The sequence below is a fragment of the Vombatus ursinus genome, unplaced genomic scaffold (genome assembly GCF_900497805.2).
Source record: "Vombatus ursinus unplaced genomic scaffold, bare-nosed wombat genome assembly UNPS02009062.1, whole genome shotgun sequence".
Classification (NCBI taxonomy): Eukaryota; Metazoa; Chordata; class Mammalia; order Diprotodontia; family Vombatidae; genus Vombatus; species Vombatus ursinus.
In genome coordinates this window covers 20,005,324-20,026,384 of record NW_020948840.1, presented here as the reverse complement: position 1 = coordinate 20,026,384, position 21,061 = coordinate 20,005,324, and the positions used below count along the sequence as shown (strand labels likewise).

Below are 21,061 nucleotides of genomic sequence, written 5' to 3'. Positions count from 1 at the left end.
TACCATCTATTGGGGGGAAGCAACAAATACACGGATAAGTCAATTTTTTTTTAATTATACAAAGCACTTATGAGATGGGGGAGATGTGACAATTCACGGGAGGGTTTAGGGGAAGGCCATGGAGGTAGCACTGAACCCAGAAAAGAGCTAGGGATTCTAAGAGGCTTGAGGAGGGAGAGCAGGCATGGGGTCAGAGGATGGAATCACCTGTGCAGAGGACATCAAGAAAACCATTTTGGCTAGAACTAGAGGAGGAATAATAGGGAATGAGAATGTGAAAATAGGTTGGAGGCAGTCTGGGCTAGTGGATAGAGAGTTGGCTTCAGAACCAGGAAGGCCCAGCCTTCAGGCCTCCTATCTGACATGTACTGGCTGTGTGATCTTTAGCAAGTCAACCAAGCTCTCAGTGATCTAGGCCAGGGGTGTCAAACTCAGATACAAATGAGAGAGGGTATTGGCTTAGAAAACAATATAGTCACATTACCTATGTTTTATTGTATTTTTATTCGTTTTGTTAAACATACCCCAATTACATTTTAATCTGGTTCAGTCCTGCCGAAACCTCTAATTGAGGACATTCTCTGAGACTATAAATTGCAGAGACCTCTCATGGGGATGGAAAGATTCTTCATCCTTGAGTTCCCTATATCAATTAAATCACATCCTGCTTAGGTGGGAGAAACCCAGGTAGCTTTTTGGGATATTTGTCATGGACCTTCATATCCACCAGGATCCACTAGGATCCTCATAATCACCAACTCTGTCAGGTAAATGTGAGTGTGAATTAATTTCAGGAGGGAGAGAACATTAATAATTGGGGGGTTTAGGAAATGCTGCATGAAGGAGATGGTACCTGAGCTGGTCCTTGAAGAACTCCTTGAAGGATGATGAAGAGGTTCAGTTGTTTCAGTCGTGTTTGACTCTTTGTCAAACCCCATTTGGGGTTTTCTTGGCAAAGATACTAGAGTGATTTGTCCTTTCCCTTTCCAGCTCATTTTACAGATGAGGAAACTGAGGCAAACAGGGTTAAGTGACTTGTACTGGGTCACACAGCTAGTAAGCATCAGGCCGAATTCGAACTCAGGTTTTCCTGACTCCAAGCCTGGCACTCTATCCACTAGCTGTCCAAAAGAAAACTAGCAATTCTAAGAGACAGGGGTGAGGAAGGAGTGTCTTTCAGGCATGGGAAAGGCAGCCTGTGCAAAGAAAGGTAGGGAGACAGGAGAGGGAATGTAGAGTTTGGGAAATAGCCTATGTGACTAGAACATAAAATTCATAAAGGGGAATAATATGAAATAAGGGTGAGGAGGTAGGTTAGAGATACGTTGTTAGAGGGCTTCAAATGTCGGGCTGAGGAGTTTATATTTAATCCTAGAAGCAACAGGAAATCACTGAATTTTTTTGAGCAGGGAAGTAACATGATCAAAACTGTGTCTTAAGAATGATTTTGGCGTCTTTTTTTGATAGATTGCTTGTAAGAATGAGGCTCTGGAAACAGGGAAACCAATCAAGAAGCTATTGAAGTAGTCCGTGTGAGAGGCCACAAGGGCCCTGAACTAGATGAAAAAGATGTGGAAGTAGAATTGAGATTTGACAACTGATTGGATATTATATAGAGGAGAGGGAGCAAGGCAAGAATCAAGGATAATTCCAAGGTTATGAGCCTGGACGACTAGAAGAATGGGAGTGCCGTTTGACAGCGATGGGAGTGTTTAGAAGAGGGATGTGTTAGGACAGAAAGGCAATGAACTCAGTTTTGGATATGTTGGATTTAAAATGTTAATGGTGTATTTAGGTAGAGACGTTCCAACAGGTAGTTAGTCACATGGGACTGAAGTTCAGGTTAGAGATTAGGGCTGGATATAAAGATTTAAGAGTCATCTGAAAGGGGCAGCTAGGTGGTGCAATGGTTAGACCACCAGCCCTGGAGTCAGGAGGACCTGAATTCAAATCTGGCCTCAGACACTTACTAGTTATGCGTCCCTGCGCAAGTCACTTAACCCAAATGGCCTAACAAAGGAAAAAAGAAAAAAAGAAAAAAAAAGAGTCATCTGAATAAGTTTCTCTGATAAAGTTCTCATTTCTAAGGTACATAGGGAGCAGTCAAATATATAAGAATAACAGCCATTCCCCAATCAATAAATAGTTAAAGGATATGAATAGACAGCTTTCAGGGAAAGAAATCCAAAGCTATCAAAAAAAATGTTCTGAATCACTAAAAATTAGGGGAATGAAAACTAAAACAACTTGTAATGTACCTTACATCCATCAGATTGGCTAAGATGACAGAAAAGAAAGATAACAAAGGCTGAAGAGGCTGTGGAAACACATGTACTTTAGTTTACAGTTGGTGTAGTTGTAAACTGGTCCAATCACTCTGGAGAGCAATTTGGAACCATACCCAAAGGACTATTCAACTATGTACAACCTTTGACCCAATGGTACCACTACTAGGTCTGTTCTCCAAAGAGAACAAAGAAAGAACAGGACCAGTATGAACAAAAATATTTATAGTAGCTCTTTTTATGGTAGCAAAGAATCAGAGACTGAAGGGATGTCCAACAATTGGAGAATGGTTGAACAAATTATGGCATATGAATGTGATAGAATACTGTTGTGCTATAAGAAATGATGAAGGATATAGTTTCAGAAAAACCTGGGAAGACTTGTATCAACTCATGCAAAGTAAAGTGAGCAGAACCAAAAGAACAATTTATACAATAATAATATTGTAAGGATAATCAACTTTGAAAGACTTAGGAACTCTGATCAACCCAATGACCAACGGACTCATGATGAAATATGTTATTCATCTCCAAACAGTGAATTAATGCACTCAAAGTATGGAATGAAGCATTCTTTTATTTTCTTCCTTTTTTTTCTGTTTTTGGACATGACTAATGCAAGCTTTTGTTTACATGACTGTATATATTTCTACTGAATTTTGTTTATCTTGCCTTCTGAATGGGTAGGGGAGGAGGAAGGGAGAGAATTCAGAGCTAAAAATAAGACTGAATAGGAGTCATCTGCACAGAAATAATTGAATCCATGAGAAATGATGAGATAATCAAGGGAGAGAGTGAGTGTAGGGAGAGAAGAAAAGAGGACTTATAAAAGAGCATTGGGGAACATAAGGAACACCCACGCTTAATGGACAGGAGGTAGATGATACTCCAGTGAAGGTAACTGAGAAAGAGTTGTCAGACAGATAGTAAGAGAACCAAGAAACTAGCAGAAGAAAGTGCGTCCAATATGACCTTGTCAAAAGGTGCCACAAGGTCAAGTAGAATAAAGATTGAGAAAAAGGCATTTAGCAGTTAAAAGATTGTTGGTAACCTTGGAGAGAGCAATTCTGCTCAAGGGATGTGATCAGAAGCCAGATCACAAGTGGTTGAGAACAGTCCAGTTTGGCTGGAGCCCAGAGTATGGGAGAAGCCAGATTGTGGAGAGCTTTGAAGGCCAGGCCTTTAAGGAGTTTGGGATTGATTAGTAGATGACAGAGAGCCCTTGAAAGTTTCTGAATACTGGGATGATGTTATCATATCAGTGCGTAACAATTAATCTTGAAGTGTAAAGAATGAATTGGAGGTAGAAAGGAGCTGGTTGAGTTGTTCTGGACCAGACTTGATTCAGGCTGGTCTGGTGGCTTAGTTTTGATATTGGAATGAAATGAGATATCTATAGGCCACATAATGTTTAATTAAAAGAGTTAACAATTGCATCGAAAAGATGTTCAGTGAGGATACAACATTGGTTCAGATGGATGCAGCTACCCTTATCTCAATAAGGAGATAGATATGACTTTTGCAGCAACAAGGAGTTAGTTCATCAAGCCCTGAAAAGCCGTACAGTTGACCAGGAAGCTCCATTAACGATTTGAGCCTGAGTCTCTAGAACCAATTAAGTTTCCACGAGAGTTTCGTTGTTTTTTTAGGGAGGAAAAAACCTAGCCATAGACTGCCCTGGGTATATGTTGCTCATACCACAGAAACTATTTCAGTGATCCCAACAGGAGGAAGTGAAGGTCTGGTCTAAGATGGTAACAATGGGAATGGAAAGGAATAGATAGATATTAAAATTTCCCAAAGAAAATCGACAGGACTTAGCAACTTCTTAGACATAGTAAGGGTAAAGAAACCATCAAAGATGGCGCTAAGGTTTTGATCTAAATTGACCGAGAGAACATCCTGGTGTTTTGCTAGGCAACTGGAAATGTGGGTCAGGAGTTTAGAAGAGATCTTTGTCAAGGATGGAGATACAGATTTGGGGTTCATCCCTACTGAGATGATGGTGGAAACTGTAGGGGTGGATATCTCCAAAGGGAAGAATCCAGAAATTGAAGAGGGACAAGAAACAAGCCTTGAAGGAAACCTACATTAAGGGAGAAGGTGGTAGTTGAGCCCTTTTACTTTGTGTGTGTGTCCTTTATACTAGCTCCACAGTAGTTAAAAAAAGTTCTTGGCAATTTTTGTGATCCAAAGGAAAATGCATCTTCTACTACTCCCTGGACTAATCTCATAGGTGACTTATGTCCAAAAGCCCCAGGGGTAGCAGTCATGGTCACTGCCTGTCAGACTGTCCTTCCTTCTGGAAACACATGTAGTCCCTTCAACTCCTACCCTGCTGAAATGCTTCCCAAGATTTTTAAAAGTTATTTTAAACTTAAATACACAATAAGAAAAGAAAAGAGCACTGCCATGTGCACAGCAGACCATAAGAGAGGATTCAAAATATATAGCAATAAATTTCCATTTCAAGAAAGCCTATATAATAAGTACTTTACATTGTATTCAGAGCTGTCCATCTTTTCTTTGCATCCTTGTTAGTTTTCTTTTGTTCTCTGCTGTGCACTTTTTACTTTGTTCTTTTTTTTCCCTTCCCCCACACCCCCCCATGAAGGCTACAATTTATGTGTGTATATACATACATACATATATACACACACATATATACACATAAACACACAAACACATATGCATACATATATGCATAGGGTGGATATCTACCACATAGGGTAGATAACATCTTCCTTCATAAGTCCAAGTCTTTCCATATTTTTTTAAATCTACTAACTTATCATTTCCTACACCGCAGCAATGTTCCAGCCTTATACTGTCTAGTTATTTTAAATAGCCTAAAACAATATTGATTAATATGGCTGACATATAATGTAGTTTCCCTGTTTTTCTCTTTAATTAAATCTATTTTAGTTTTAACTTTGTCTGAGATCATGATTATTACCCCTGCTTTTTTTCCTAGTAAATTCTATTCCTGATCTTGATTTTCTTTGTTTGTATCTCTTATTTCCTATCCCTGCTGATTCCTATAATTCACTTCTACCTACTACCGTACCCTCCTTTACTTAACCTGACCCCCCCAAAGATCTCTCCTTCCCCCAACCTTTCCCATTCCCTCTTATTTCTATTTGAATTTAGAAGACTTTTATAACCTTCCAGATATATATGTTATTCCCTCTTTATCCCATTTCCATTAATCTAGACACCTTTTGATACCCCTCCTTATCCTATTCCTTCACTCTCTTATTTCTTTATAAATTTAGAAGACTTCTGTTCCCTTCTAAATGTGTATACTGTTCTCTCTTTAACCCTGATCTGATGTGAGTAGGGTTCTCTCTAAAAATAGCTCCCTTATGCTCTCCCCCCTCCCGATTTCCTCAGCCTTTTATTTCTTCTGAATTTAGAAGACTTTTATATTCTTCTAGATATAGATGTATTGTTCCCTCTTCAACCCATTCTCAATGAGAATAGGGTTCTGGAACTACCAGTCCTCCCTCATCTAATTTCTCTGAGTGGGTTCTTCCTCTCACACCTTATTTGTATGAGATAATTACTCATTTTACCTTTTCCTAAATGGTTTTGCTTTTTAGAAAGCAAATCACATCATACTCAGGTCTACCCCAATCTTTCTTTCGAACTATCCAATTACTAATAACAATCTTAAACATAAGTTTTACGTTTTTCATATAAAAAGTAAACAGTCAGTCCTTTCCCAAGATTTTTAAAGCACAGACAGAACTTGTACAGATATGAAACTCCTCCCACCCCGGAATTTCTTCTGTTGAAGGAGGCACTCTGTCTTTCAAGACCAAGCCATGGGAAAGGCACACTTATAAGTTGCCATCATTTTGTCCCTGTATGTCTTTATATTTGGCTCTCAATGCTATTCCATAGGTCAATAAATTGCTTAATTGGTAAACTGAACATAGCACAGTGCCTGGCATATAGTAAATATTTAAGAAATATTGATTGATTGAAAGTAGTGAAACATTCTCAATATTAAATTCAGTAATTTTCTATTGACTAAGCTGGTAATGTTTCTATACAGCACTTTTTAAACCTTTAAGTGCTATGTAAGTGTGAGGAATTGTTATTGCTACCACCATCACCCATCTCTGGGCCTTTGCACTGATTCTGTCCACTTGTCCTTTGTATCCCCAATGCTTAACAAGTTTGTAGTACATGGTAAGTGCTTAATAAATGTCACCATCTCCATAAACAGTTTCTGATTCCTCCACCCCTACCCCTCAACTTCTGGTGCCTTCTCACCCCAAATAACCTTTTATCTATTTTGTATATACTTATGTATGTACATGTTTGTTTCCCTCTATAGAATGTAAGCTACTTGAGGGGTGGGACTCTTTTCCTTGTGTCTAGGTATCCAGTGCGCCAAGAACAGTGCACTTGACATAGGTACTTGATGCTTATTAACAATGTTTAGTTTCAGCACCTCCTCTGCAATTGCCCCCAAACTGCCACTAGGTGGCAGTGGCACTATAATTTATGAGGTCTTGTAGGACAAACTACTTAACTTTGAATTTTATACTCCATATCCTTATATTCAAATATTCCAAAGGATGTGTGAGCTCATCAGATGTAGGCATTACCTCCAATGATGCAAACCACACGTGCTTGTCTCTCCTGTGCAACTCTCATCTGTCTTTCTGTAAATTCACCACAAGGGAGTTAACCAGTGTCTTAGATGGCTTCCATGTTTTCTTTCAACATTGTGAGTATATATAACTCTGGGGTACCTGTCCATTGGTTATCCTTGACTCAACAATGTGAAATTTTATTATGAGAACAACTGAAAATAATTAAGCATTAAATATTAAATTCTATCATTCTAATTACCTACTTTGGCATCAAAAGACTTTCTGGGCAGCCTCAACATATGATGGAAAGAACGATGGTTAGACCTGTCTTCTGCCACTTACTAGCTGCATGACTTTAGGCAAATCACTTAACCTTTCTGAGCCTTAGTTTTCTCATCTGTAGAATGGGATTAATAATACTTATACTACTACCTGATAGGGCTATGAGGAAAGCACCTTAACTATAAAACCCTATAAAATGTGAACTACTTGCTATTCTTCAACTGCCATGATTAAGAGCAGTCTACTCATCCTGAGTAAATTAAGCATAACAGATAAATGTAAATTTCTACATTTAGGCTCAGAACTCAATTACTTGACCACTAGAATGTCCTTGGGCAAGTCACTTAACCTCTGTTGTCCTCAGTTTCTTCATCCAGGAAGAGGAAGCAGTGTAGAATAGTAATAGTAGTAAGTTGCCATATATATAATTATATATATTATAATAGTAATAGTAGAGTCAGCAACACCTGGCTTTGAATCCTTCTATCGACATTTGACTAGCTGTGTGACCCTGGGGCAAGTCACTTAGCCTTTCTGAGCTTCAGTTTCCTTATCTGTAAAATGAGGATAATAATAACGTCCACTTCACAGCATTATTGTAAGGATCAAGTGAGATAATGCATGTAAACACTTTGTAAACCTTAAAATATAAATGTTAGCTATTATTCTTATTTTCCATAAAATGATGAGATTGGACTAAATAACCTTTAAGGTCTCTTCCACTTATAAATCTGTGATCTCATGATCCTAATAACAATGACTATCATTTCTATAGCACTTTAAAGTTTGCATAGCATTGTCCTCACAACCCCTTTGAGGTAGATAGTACAATCGTTATCCTCATTTTACAGATGAGGAAATTGAGGAGACCTCAAGAAGCCCAACGTCATATAGTTAAGTTACTAAGGATCAGAAACAGGGTTCAAACCCATCTCCAGTGTTCTTTCTACTACACCACACTCCTCATTACAGGATGGAGAAGACCTGATTTGTCATCAACTTATGTAAAAGAAGCTTACTATGTGATAGTAAGCTCAGTATAAGCCAATTTTGTGACTAAATGCTAAAAACATTTTTAAATGCCATTATTAATGCAGTCTCAAATTGAATTAATAGAAATATGGTCTTCAGATCAAGGAGGGTAATAGCCTCCTACTTTAATAGCCTCCTATTAAAGGGTACTTTATGCTGATTAGACCATATCTGGACTGTTGTATTCTGTTCTAAGCACCACTTCTAAAATATTTTATTGATCTTTTTTTTTGCATCCCCTTCACTTCCAAATATATCTTCCTCACAGAACCTTCCCTTATAACAAAGAATAAAAAAAGAAAAGAAATAGTTCAGCAAAACTAACACATCATCTGTCTAACATATATCCCATAATCCTCCACCTCTACAATGGAAGGAATTTAACCACTCATTTTTAATAGTTTTTTTAATAGTAATAATAGCTAGCATTTCTAATAGTGCTTTACACATATTATCTTATTGATCCTCACAATACCTTGGGAGATAGGTGCTATTATTATCTCTATTTTTCAAATGAGGAGGAAAAAGGGCAGACAGAGGTTAAGTGTATTGTCCAAGGTCATAAGGCTAACTGGTGTCTGAAGTCGGATTTGAACTCAGGTCCCATGCTCTCTTTTCTGTACCTCCTAGCTACCTATGTCCAGGAGAATGTGATCAAGATGGTAAAGGGTCAAAAAATTATAAACATGTAGAATGTTTGAGACATTTGAAGATGTTTAGTCTAGAAAAGAAAAGACCTAAATAAGGTTGCTGCCTTGCAGTATTTAAAGGACTGTCATCTGGAACAGGCTACTAGACTTAGCATATGCCATATTGAAGACCAGTAGGTGAAAGTAACAGGGAGAAGTAGTTCAATGTAAGGAAGAGCTTTCTAATAATTAGAGCTGTCCATCAGTGGAGAAGACTAGGTTTTAAAGTGATAATCTTCCTTTCATTGGAAGCATTCAATCAGGGACCAACAAATTATCTGTTAGGAAGATGTGGGAAAGACTCTTGCATCAAGTAGGAGGTAGACCTCCATAGGTCCCTTCCAATTGTAATATTCTGTGAATTTTTAAAATAGAATTTCATGACTCCTCTTGAAATAATTAAAACTGACCTAGAACTGAGAAGGACCCTTCTAGATAGAAGCTCTGAGGCTCTGCTAAGGTCAGGAGCAGTACTGGAACAAATATAGTCCCATTTCATACCTGGCTACTCTCACTGCCTGTTCCCCTTTAAAATAATTCTTCAATCAAAGGCACAATTCCCTTTTGTGCAAGAGAGATGACTGCTTTCCAAGACAGGTGACACATAGAAGCAGATGACCTCCTAATTATTTCTGAGAGTCCTTTTCCGGCCTAGTAGTGATATGCCGGCCAAAAAAAAGAATTCTTTTTAATTTAAAAATGTTCCAACTTTGTGTTACAACTAAAATAATCCTTTCAGAACCTCTCCCTCTCATGTTTGATTGGGATGAGAGGAGGACACGCCCATGCAGACCAGGTAAAGAAAGAGGAGGTTGGTAAAGCACAAAAGAAAAATATTAGCAACTCAACCCTTCATGAGATTTATAGGCTAGCCTAAGATGCCCAGAAGAGCAGGGGCAGGTCATAGCATCTTAGAATCATAGATTTAGGGCTGGGACGGACCTCAGGAGCTGTTGAGTCCAACTCCCTCATCCTACAGATGAAGAAACTGAGGCAGAGAAAAGTAAAGTGATTGGCCAGAAAATGTCTGAGTCAGTATTCAAGTCCAGGTTTCCCTGACTCCAGGCCGACCCCATCTCCTGCTCCATCTTGCTCCTCAGTTAAGAAAAATCCTTTCCTGAATCTTGACAACATAGGAATGCAAAGGTCCTCTTTGTTTCTATAGATGCAGGTACTTCTGAGGCCATACCCCATTCATTGTTAGCCAGCCCCATGACAGTCCATAGAGCCAGCCTTCTTCAGGACTGCAAGTGACCCCAACTAGAGTACAAGTGACAGATCATGGTGTATTGGAAAAATTCTATACTGAGAGTCAAGGCAGGTGGGCACATACTAAGTTCTTAATAAACACTTACTGAGGGGCAGCTCGGTGGTGCAGTGGATAGCACACTGGCCCTGAAGTCAGGAAGACCTGAGTTCAAATGTGACCTCAGACACATAACGCTCATTAGCTGTGTGACCATGGGCAAGTCACTTAACCCCAGTTGCCTCATATATAAAAATAAATGCTTACTGAATGTAACTTTGGGTATATCACTTAACATCTATGGGCCTTATTTTCATCTGTAAAATCAGGGACTGGACTAAAGGAGCTCAAAAGTTTCTCCCAGCTCTGAGATTCTAAGACTCCAGGTAACTATTATGTCTTAGAGTTTTCTCCATATTTCTTTTTTGAGCTATTCAGGGTTAAGTGACTTGCCCAGGGTTACACAGCTAGTGAGTATCATGTGTCTGAGGTCAGATTTGAACTCAGGTCCTCCTGACTTCAGGGCCAGTGTGCTATCTACTGTGCCACCTAGCTACCCACTCTCCCATGACATTTATTAGGATCTTCAAATAGCAAGACTTTTTCTTTCTGTTCCTATTCTTACCCCTCCCCCCCAACTATTAGAACACTAGCATCTTCTCATTAGAATGAAGAACTTTGGGAGACCCTGCTAGGTTATGACTTGAAGTTCCAAATCTTAAACAGATCAAACTCTTAGAACTCTTGGTGATTCCGAAGACATATATCAACTTCATCAATTTACCCAAAGTCTACCTGCTTATCTTGATTTTCCTCTTAGCTTCTTGATACCAGGGAATTTGTCTGAGCTTTAAATGCCTGTATCTAAATGTCTAACCTTGCATGTAAACATATCATTCTGTCTTATTTATTTTCAGTTGATCTTTTGCCAAATTATGTTTATAAGAAATTAGGGCAAATATGGCTTTGTAGAATGTTAGAGCTACTTTGGATATCATTAGATCTAAACAATTCATTTCATAGAGGAGGATGATAAGGCCAAGGTCACAAAGTTATAGGAGCAGAGCCAATCAATCAGTCAATCAACTAGCCTTTGTTATGCTGGTGCGATGGTGTGATGGAGTATTGTGTATGATGAACAGAGAGAAGGCCAATCTGGCTGGACCAAACAGTTTGGAAGCAGAATGATGTATAAGGCAGGAAAGATAGGTCCTAGTCAGATTGTGAAGAACCCAATTCCCAATTCCAGTCCAGATTCCTTTATATTTTATTTTTAATTGTATTTATCTTTTATTCATTCCCCTTTTAATTCTTCTCAATCCCTTCTGGTGATATCATATACCTTTTAAAACTTGAACTTTTCCTTTCTAGGCAGCCCTCCCTTACATGTTTTACTTCAGTCTCTAAGAAAAGTAGAATTCTATTTTTCAGTTTTTAGATTTGGATTGAGTCTATTCTCAAAATAGACTGTTCAGCTAGAATACTACTTTTTCTATCAAATTGAAATGAAATTTAAAATAATTAAAAACACAGACATGGCCCATAAAATGTTGGAGGCAAATTTTTGACTTTACCGAATCCAAACAGGACTTTTTTTTCTATATATAGTAATATTGTTTCCATTATGCCAAATTGCCTCCCTGCAAAAAAAACAACAGAAAAAACTCTTGCTGAATAGGACACTGCTTGCAGAGATCAAATGGCTCTCTGCTCTGCTAAGAGAAAGTCAGGGCTTCTTAAACTTTTTCCACTTATGTCCCCTTTTTCCCCAAGAAATTTTTACACGACCGTGGGGCATACAGGTATATAAGATAAGTATACATATCAAACATCTACTGATAATAAATCATAAAGAAATTCATTTTAAAACAATTCTTTGGCATATGTATAATTTTACCATTTATTAAAGATGAAAGCAAATTTGCATACTAATGAAAGGGATGTGCTTGTTTATTTGTATATAAAGAATTAAATCTTGGCAGAGTATTAGATACTCATATTTTGGTTGTTCAGAGACCTTTCACTGTTGCCAAATTTTTCACAACCCCATATGAGGTTGCAACCTACAGCACAAGAAGCGCTAGAATAAGTTACCTCCACTTTGTTACCGTGCAATGAGGATGTGACTAAAGCTATGCTTGTCTCTCTTCTCTCTTCTCACAGGCTGCACTGGTAGGAGGAACAACTATGATCATAGGCCATGTTCTACCTGACAAAGAAACATCCCTCCTGGATGCCTATGAGAAGTGCAGGAACCTGGCTGACCCCAAAGTGTGCTGTGACTACTCACTCCACATGGGAATCACCTGGTGGTCTCCAAAGGTAACAGTTTCTCTATGTTGATTGTGGTTGTCTTCCAGTGTATGTTGCCATCAACATTGTAGCCAGTGGCTCTCTTGGGTGTTTATTATTACCTCTGTATGCCTGATCTAATAAGCTACACAGCTACACAAAACAAAAGAAAAATTAGCTCCAAGAAGTGGTGATGGGGGAAGGAGAGGGAGAAGGAGGATGGGCCTTTTCCCTAAGGTTGGTAGAGATTTGGTTTTCCAGCATGGTGCCTGGAGCCCTGGCCTCTTGTTGATTGCCCATCATAGATGCAATGTCTCCTAGTGATTGAATAGATTCTCTTCACAGTGATGTGGCTGATGGGGTAGAAGGGAAGAGGGATATACCCCTCCACTACCCTAAGAAGTTCCTTCTCAGGGCCAAGTTTTCCCTCCATTGCCAGCCCTACTAACAAAATTCACTGCAGAAATAACTGCTTAGTCTTTTAAGGAGCTTTGGGACATGGCCACAGGTTTGGTTTTTTGTTGGTTTGTTTTTCAACTAAAAGACACTTGTTTTCTTTTCTCCCACATTGGAAAAAAGAAAAGAAAAAGAAAACCTGATGACAAATTTGTCAAATTCCCATGTTGACCATGTCCAAAAATGTGGGTCTCCTTCATCTTTAGTCCATCAGCAAGCTCTCCATCAGGAGGTGGATAGTATGTATCACTAGCCTTCTCCTGGAATTGTGATGGGTCCTTAAATTAACTAGAGTTCTTAAGTCTTTCGGAATTATTTGTCATTATAGTATTGTTGTTATTGTATACATTGTTCTTCTGGCCCTGCTCACTTCATTCTTCGTCAGTTCATGTAAGTCTTCCCAGGTTTCTCTGAAACTGTTCTTTTCAACACAATAACATTCATTTTTTTCATGTACCCTAATTTTTTCAGCCAGACTCCAATGGGGAGGGCATCCCCTTGGTTTCCAGTTCTTTGCTACTACAAAAAGAGCTGCTACAAAAATTTTGAGTACAGAAGAATCGTTTTCTTCTTTCTTTCATCAGTTTTGGGGTAGGCCAGCATGGCCAAATTTTCGTCCTAGGAAATCCCAAGCTGTTCCTATAATTCTATGAGAGACAGGTCTTCCAATTTTATGAAGAGATGATTGAATATGAAAACCATAGTAGCAATTTACACCTTGTCACTTGTCATTGCATCCTTTATACTCTTCTTCCACTTAAGCATTTACCATCCCCAGAAAATCAACTGAGTTACATTTTGGCAAAATTGTTGCAGAACAGGTCCCAAACTGGAAGCTAATATTCTTTTCACAAGGATACAAGCCTACCATTGCTGGTAAGTCTAGGAATTACACTCACTTCCCAATTCAGTTACACAATTTTAACAAGCAGATATCATTTTTATAAAATTCTACTGCCTGTCTTGGTGCTTGCAGAGGCCTTCCCTAAGACAAAGACAATAGGGAAAGAAAAAGGAGAAAAAAATCAAGCCGCTGCCCCCACCCCCACCCCAAGGATAGCCTGGTCTCTACAGAGCTCCCAGAAGGGATGAAGGTTGTGGGGTTGACTGGAAGTCATTCCAGCCCCTCTTTGGATGAGTAACTAAATTGCTTTGTATTGGTGCTTATGTAGCAACATTGACCCAATGTGTCAAAAAAGGCTGTGGCAGTCATCTGTTTCCTCTCACACTAAAGGGCCCCTCTGTTCTGGACCCACACTGCAAACTGGATTTAATACTGGGGAGTAAAAATTCTCCTGAGTCCCTGCAACACAATAAAGCCCCCTAAATGTCTCCAGGGATCCTTGACACACCTAGGAAATCCAATTAGAGGTCTGCTGTTACTCCTCAACTGAGACAAGCAAGCTAATAATTTAAATGGAAAACAAAGCCCCAAAAGGGTGTGGGACTCCCAGGCAGGGATTAAGTACTCAGGGTTGATTACTCAGGGTTACTTAGAGTTTCAGGCAAACCTTATCCTATGGATCTACAGCCCCTAAGGATATCAGACAGGCTACCTAAACTCAGGTCACAGTAAGTCAAGCTGTCTAGGTCTGCTTAAAGGTAGGAAAAAAATGAGCATGGGCAGTCTCCCATGTTCCCATCATTGCTAGATGAATGGACAGTCACTAGTATTCTAGGTATGTAACCATCCATACTATTTATATCTTTTTCCATACTCGTAACAGGTACGTAATATAAGAGATATTGACATATTAGCATTCATCCATACAAAACTTTTCAAAAAGCTGGTTGAACTTGTAAAAGAAAACATAACAGAAGACTGACTGTTAATTACCCTCCAAAACAAAAGCAAAAAAAAAGCATGTTAATTTTTCTCCCACAGATTCCCATAATACTAGGGCATCCACAGATAGTCCTAGGTGTACTAGAGACAGCTGAGTGTCACAGTGAATAGAGTACAAGGCTTGGAGTCAGGAATACCTGAGATCAAATCTAGTTTACTAGCTGTGTCATTTAATCTCCATCTGCCTGTTTCCTCAGCTTGTAAAATGGGGATAGTAATAGAACCTACCTCACAAGGCTGCTGTGAAGCTCAAATGAGATAGGTAAAGTGCTTAGCACAGTGCTTGGCACATAGTAAGTGCTTTAAAAATTCTTGTTCCATGTCATTCCCTTCCCTGGATACAGAATCTCTTCTGAGTACCTGAGATGCAGATCTATCCCAGTTAAAGCCCCATCCCCAATATTATTAATAATTGATGGCATTAATAATGAGGTTGAAGATGACAGCAACACTTTGTAGGTTTCAGAGAGTGTTCTCTTACATTCTCTGGTTTGGTCATCACACAGAAGGCAATTTGGGGATTATTTCCCTGCTCCAGGTAACTTTTCTGTGTCTCAGGCTCCTTAAGTGATTTGTCAAAGATAACACAGTTGGTACACACTGAGGAAGGGAATGAAATACAGGTCATGCAGGGTCCCATCCATCAATCTTTCAAATATGTAATGTTGAATATATAATGTTATCCTTTCTTTCCATCAGGTGAAAGCAGAAATGGAGACTTTGGTGAGAGAGAAAGGTGTCAACTCATTCCAGATGTTTATGACCTACAAAGACTTATATATGCTTCGAGATAGTGAATTATATCAAGTGTTCTGTGCTTGCAAGGATATTGGTGTGATAGCCCGAGTCCATGCTGAAAATGGAGAACTTGTGGCCGAGGCAAGTATAGAGACAAAATTCAGAAAGGAGTGGGCAATGAAGGTAGATTTGGTGGTTGGACTTCTCAGCTGGGGATCTGAATTAGAGCCTTCTGGTTCCAGCTGCCAACTAGGTTGTAAGTTCTTCAAGGATAAAGACCCTCTTTTGTAATTCTTAAGTATCCCTTATGGTGCCTATTTAAAATCATAGTGTGATATTTAACCCCTCTTATTTATTATTTCTTAGACTAAAGTCTCCAATACCTCGATTGTGACTTGGTTCACCCTGGGCTATGCTTCCAAGCTCTGGCAGGTCCTACCCAATTGAAAAGACTTCAGATATAAGCCTAGTATTGGGCCATATGTCTTGCTTGTCCCCTAAGGATCAGCCTTGCTGTAGGTTCAGAAAGGCTTACACCAGGAGCAGCTTGGTGGTGCAGTGGATAGAGCACCAGCCCTGAAGTCAGGAAGACTTGAGTTCAAATTCGGCCTCAGACCAAACACTTGACACTTACTAGCTGTGTGACCCTGGGCAAGTCAATTAACCCCAGTTGCCTTAAAAAAGAAAAAAAGAAAGAAAGGCTTACACCAGATTGGCCAGGGGGTGACTAATTTTTCAGCCACAATGATTGTCCAAGATCATTTACCAATCTTGAAAGAGGTTGTATCAAGATAGAGGGAAGACTCATATCAATGAAATCTCAGATCCTTGATATATTATTTCACCTGCTTACTGATTACTTAGAACATATTTAGAAAAATAAAAGACATGTTCAGTCACTTAAAAATGTGAAATGCGGAAACTTATTGCCAAATGAGCCAAACCTAAGCCCCAAAGCTTTTCTCTTTAAAGAAAAAATGATGAAGAAAAAAGAAAAAGCTGCTGAGTTTTTGTGTAGTTCTGCCATTTGAGGTTGATTATTTTCCTCTTGGATCTCTTTTAAACAATTCCCAACTTGCTTTTTCTTTGCTATTTGTTCAGGGTGCCAGAGAAGCACTAGATTTGGGCATCACAGGTCCTGAAGGAATAGAGATCAGCCGTCCAGAGGAGGTAAGAAAAGTTTGTTGTGGCTTTTTTTTTTCCATCAGCTTTCACACAGGGACTTAGAATCTTGTGGGGTTAGAGACACTTACAAATATAAATTGGATTTTATATATTTTCCTCTTTACATGCGGGAAAATCTCAACTGACTGCTTCACAGTTTTATATTCTCAGGGTAGTTTAGTGTCCTAAATGATAATTTAGGACAAGTATGGCCTAAAGCTTCCAGAGAGAAATTTTCAGGGCGAAGCCATAACTAGCAAGCTTGGGTGGCAGTTCAGGCCACACCTTCAAACAACTTCATAACTCATAATGCAAAAATAATGCAAGCAGTGACTGGGACATTTGAGCTGGAGGATAGAACCGATGATTATAGTAGGGGCTCATAGATGAATACTACTAAGTAATCTAGGTACTAAGCTCAGTTGTTTCTATAGTATGCGTGCTAAATTTTTGCTGTCTTTAAATTTTGGGGCCTTGGAGCAAAGCCTCAGTCATTGTACTCTAATGACAACTCTGTCTCAGAGGGAACCAGAACAGTCCTATGTTGGCCTTCATTGAGAAACCAAAGACATGCACTAGGGGGTAGTCTGGGCAAAGCTGGATTAAGAAAGGGAAAAGACTGAAAAATACCAGAGCCCTTCCTCCTATTTCTGGACAATTATTTAGAAATCATATGGCTAGTAAGTATTGGAGGAAGGAATCAAACCCAGATCTCCTGACTCATAGTCCAAAGCCCTTTCTTTTCGAATATATACAAGGGATCCCAGACAACACAAGGAACCATAAGATGGATAATCTCTGTAAATGTGTATGGCATAAGCCCGACATGAGACTATACCTAGCACAATACCTTACATTCAAAAAACACTTGATTTGGGGATGGTGATGAATCTTGTTTCCTTCTGGTGTTGTATCTCCAAACAGCTGGAAGCCGAAGCGACCCACCGTGTTATCACGATCGCTAACAGGGTAAGCAGCATTTCCTCCTCTCTCCTGGCATCAGAACCCAACCACCCCAACATGCAGAAGTTATAACAGCTGCCTTTTGTAATTTATTCTTTATTATTCTCAGATACTTTGTTTGGTGTCCCTTTGCTGCCATCCCTCTCAAGATACAGCCCCATCCTATCAAAACTTAAGATAAAAACTGGTTCACTACCAAAGTATAAATAGCTCCCAATCAGTACTTCCATTATAAGGAGCTGTTTAAAGAGGGTGAAGAGAAGGTGAAGGGATAATAGAAAGTGTAGGGGAAAGAATGCCATACTTGGAGATTCCTTTCTGGCACAGGCAGTGGCTGTCTTTCATGATCCCCATCTCTACCTATTAGAACCCCTCTCTTTAAAACTCATTTCAAATGCCATCTCTTCCATGATGCCTTCCCCAACTCCCCAGCTCAAAGTTATAACTCCTTCCTCAAATTTTCCATAGCCATTTGGACCTCTCCTTTGTAATTAATTGCATTTATAGAATGAAGGATTAACAGATAGAGAGATGGAAAGGTCCTTAGAGATCACTGAGGGTCATCTAGTCCAATCCCCTCTTTTTACATATAAGGAAATTGAGGATAATTTAGGTTAAGTGACTTGCCCAAAGTCACGAAGTGACAGAGACAGAATTAAAAGCAAGCTCCTCTGATTCCAGATCCAACACTAGACCACACTGCCTTCAGCCCCATTAGCAGGGCCTATAGCTTGTTTCAAAATCTTTGTGTCCCCAGTACCTTAAATGTATTGAAGACTTTATGTTTGTTATGTGGACTGGAAAAAAAAGGCCACATCAAAGCAATATTTTGGAGAGCCAGGCTATCTGTCCACTTAGGTATTTCTTCTAATAATAACTGTAGTTTTAATCACATTTTCTCCCAATAACTTATTCCTAATTGAGAGGAACTCTGGACAGTCAAGAAAAGTCCCTTATTTTACAGATGAGGAAACTGAGGCCTAGAGAAGTTAAGTGATTTATCCAAGGTAATAGAACAGTTTGGTAGAGTAGAGAAAAGTGCTTGATCCAGAGTCATAGGACCTGGGGCTCACCTGGTTCTTCAACTTTTTAACTATGTGACTTTGTGGACCTCAGTTTCCTCTTTTGTAACATGAGGGGAATGGGAGTCAGACTCAATTACCTCTGTGGTCCTAGTGCCAAGTCTATGAGCTAGTTAGTGGCAGAGCTGTTCCTAGCACCCAAATCTCTATATCCAAGAGCAGGCTTATTTGGGCTAAACCCTATTTGTTTGAGTTTGACTTAGGATATGTTTTGCCTATTTAAAATGTCAGCCATCAGAGGTTAGCCCCCATGGTTTCTGATGCTCTGTATGCCATCCACAGTGTGCTTAGTCACTTAAGGCTTTATTAGTAAACTTCAAGTCATATTCAGACAAAAACATTCTCTTATGATAAATTATTGATGTCCATTTTCCATAGAAATTTTCTTAAAGTCCATTTCCTTTTTTCCCTTAAAGTCCATTTCTGATATAAGGGTAGAAAATGGGCAACTTAAATACTTAACAATGACAGTGGTCAGTCTCTCACTAATCTACCCATACAGAATGACCTCCATGGCACAGGACAGAGAATGGAGTTTAAACATGCTTGGTTAGTGGGTAGCAGCCTCCCTGTTTATATACAAAGGCTTCAGCCACAATTTGAGTTCTTTCCATGTCAACTCTATGGGCAGGGCACAAAATTATCAGGTCTGTCATGTCCACTTTGAGAGGGGAAAGGAGACTAGATTCCCCAACGGAGTTCTTTTTGTAATGGAGTTATTTTTATTAAAGTTATTTTTCTTGTGAAGATGACCTGGTTCTACTTCTTATGCCTGGTTTGTTGAAAGACCCATCGTGTGAGAACTGTGTTTCTTGTGTTTAGACTCATTGCCCAGTTTACCTGGTCAACGTTTCCAGTATCTCTGCCGGAGATGTCATTGCTGCTGCTAAGATGCAAGGTAAGCCTGCAGGCCGGAGTGGAAGTAAGGCTGATGAAACTCAGCTTAGGTCCTAGGATTTAAAAAGTGAGTGGAGTTAAGGTCGGCTGGCTTCTTCTCTAACTTTTACTTTGAAGGGGCTAATTTGGGCCTGCTGGGATTTCCCAGAACATTGAGCACCTCTCCTATTTCTAATGACCCTTTTCTTCCAGTCATCTTACACTATCCCAGGTTTGGACAAGTTGAGACCAGCATTCTCTCCGCCCATATGTTTCTAGAGTTGTATACAAATACATGAAGGATCTGTGATTTCACCAGTATGAGATCTCCCTCCACCAACCTACTATGACTTATAGGCTCATAGGATCGTAGTTCCAGAGCTGGAAGGGAACTTGGAGCCTGTCTAGTCAATCCCTTCGTTTGACAGGTGAAGAAACTGAAGCCTGCAGAGTTCAAATGAGTTGCCTAAGGTCATAAAGGCAGTAAGTAGCAGAGCTGGGATGCTTTTTCCACTGAATATAAATCCTAGGGAGTTCCAAGGCACATAGAAGTTAAATGACTCCCCTAGGATTCCATAGTTAGTGTCAGAAGCAGAATTAGAACCCAGGTCTTCCTGACTCTGAGTCCGGCCCTCTATCCACTACACACCATAATGGTTCTATAGACTCAGAGTTGTAGAATTTTAAATCAGGAAATGACCAGTGGATTTGTTGTTATTGTTGTTCAGTTGTTTCTGACTCTTTGTGATCCCATTTGGGGTTTTCTTGGCAAAGATACTGGAGTGGTTTGCCACTTCCTTCTTCAGCTTATTTTACAGATGAGGAAAATAAGGCAAATAGGATTAAGTGAGTTTCCCAGGGTCACACAGCTAGTGTCTGAGGCCAGATTTAACTCAAGTATTCCTGACTCCAGGTCCAGAGCTCCATCCACTGAGTCATCTAGCTGCCTTAGAGGTTGCTTAGAGACATGGAAATAGTATTTCTAAGTGGCAGGACCTGAACCCAGACCTCCCTGACTCCATGATCATTCTTAGCTATTACATTAAACTGCCTCTCTTGGAAAAGATAATCATTTATTTGTTCTGAGAGCAATTAAAAATTAATAACATTAATTATCCCATTTATTTTCAAATTAAGAATTCCTTCCATTCTACACACAAATTCTGGGTGAGTTTTTGACATGTCTTAGGGCAAAAAAGTCAGGGACAACTTGTCTTTTAGGAAAAGAACTATAACCAGCTAGCTCATAGACAGAATCTAGGCAAGTTCCAATTTGAAAATGTATTTTGTTTCTACCCATCTGGCACACCTGCCCCATACCAGGTGCCCCAAAGTTCATTTGTAACTCAGTTTGAAATTTTGATCACCTTTTTTTCCATAGAAACAATGCTATAAATGATGGAGGGTAGGGTGGTGGTGGGTGAGTTATTAAAGAGAGGCTTCCAGCTGTTTGGGGAAACAAAGCAAAAAAAGGAAACAAGGTTTATCACTTCCCCAAAATAG

At 39.4% G+C, this 21,061-nt stretch overlaps 1 protein-coding gene across 1 annotated transcript in view; it reads left to right on the top strand.

The window, feature by feature from the left end:
- DPYSL5 (dihydropyrimidinase like 5) overlaps nt 1–21,061 on the top strand; it is a 134,981-nt gene that overhangs the window by 87,297 nt on the left and 26,623 nt on the right. The window contains exons 3-7 of the mRNA XM_027850475.1: nt 12,305–12,463; nt 15,435–15,614; nt 16,575–16,643; nt 17,562–17,606; nt 19,505–19,580. Coding sequence (XP_027706276.1) covers nt 12,305–12,463; nt 15,435–15,614; nt 16,575–16,643; nt 17,562–17,606; nt 19,505–19,580 — 529 coding nt within the window. The remainder of the gene's footprint in view (nt 1–12,304; nt 12,464–15,434; nt 15,615–16,574; nt 16,644–17,561; nt 17,607–19,504; nt 19,581–21,061) is intronic.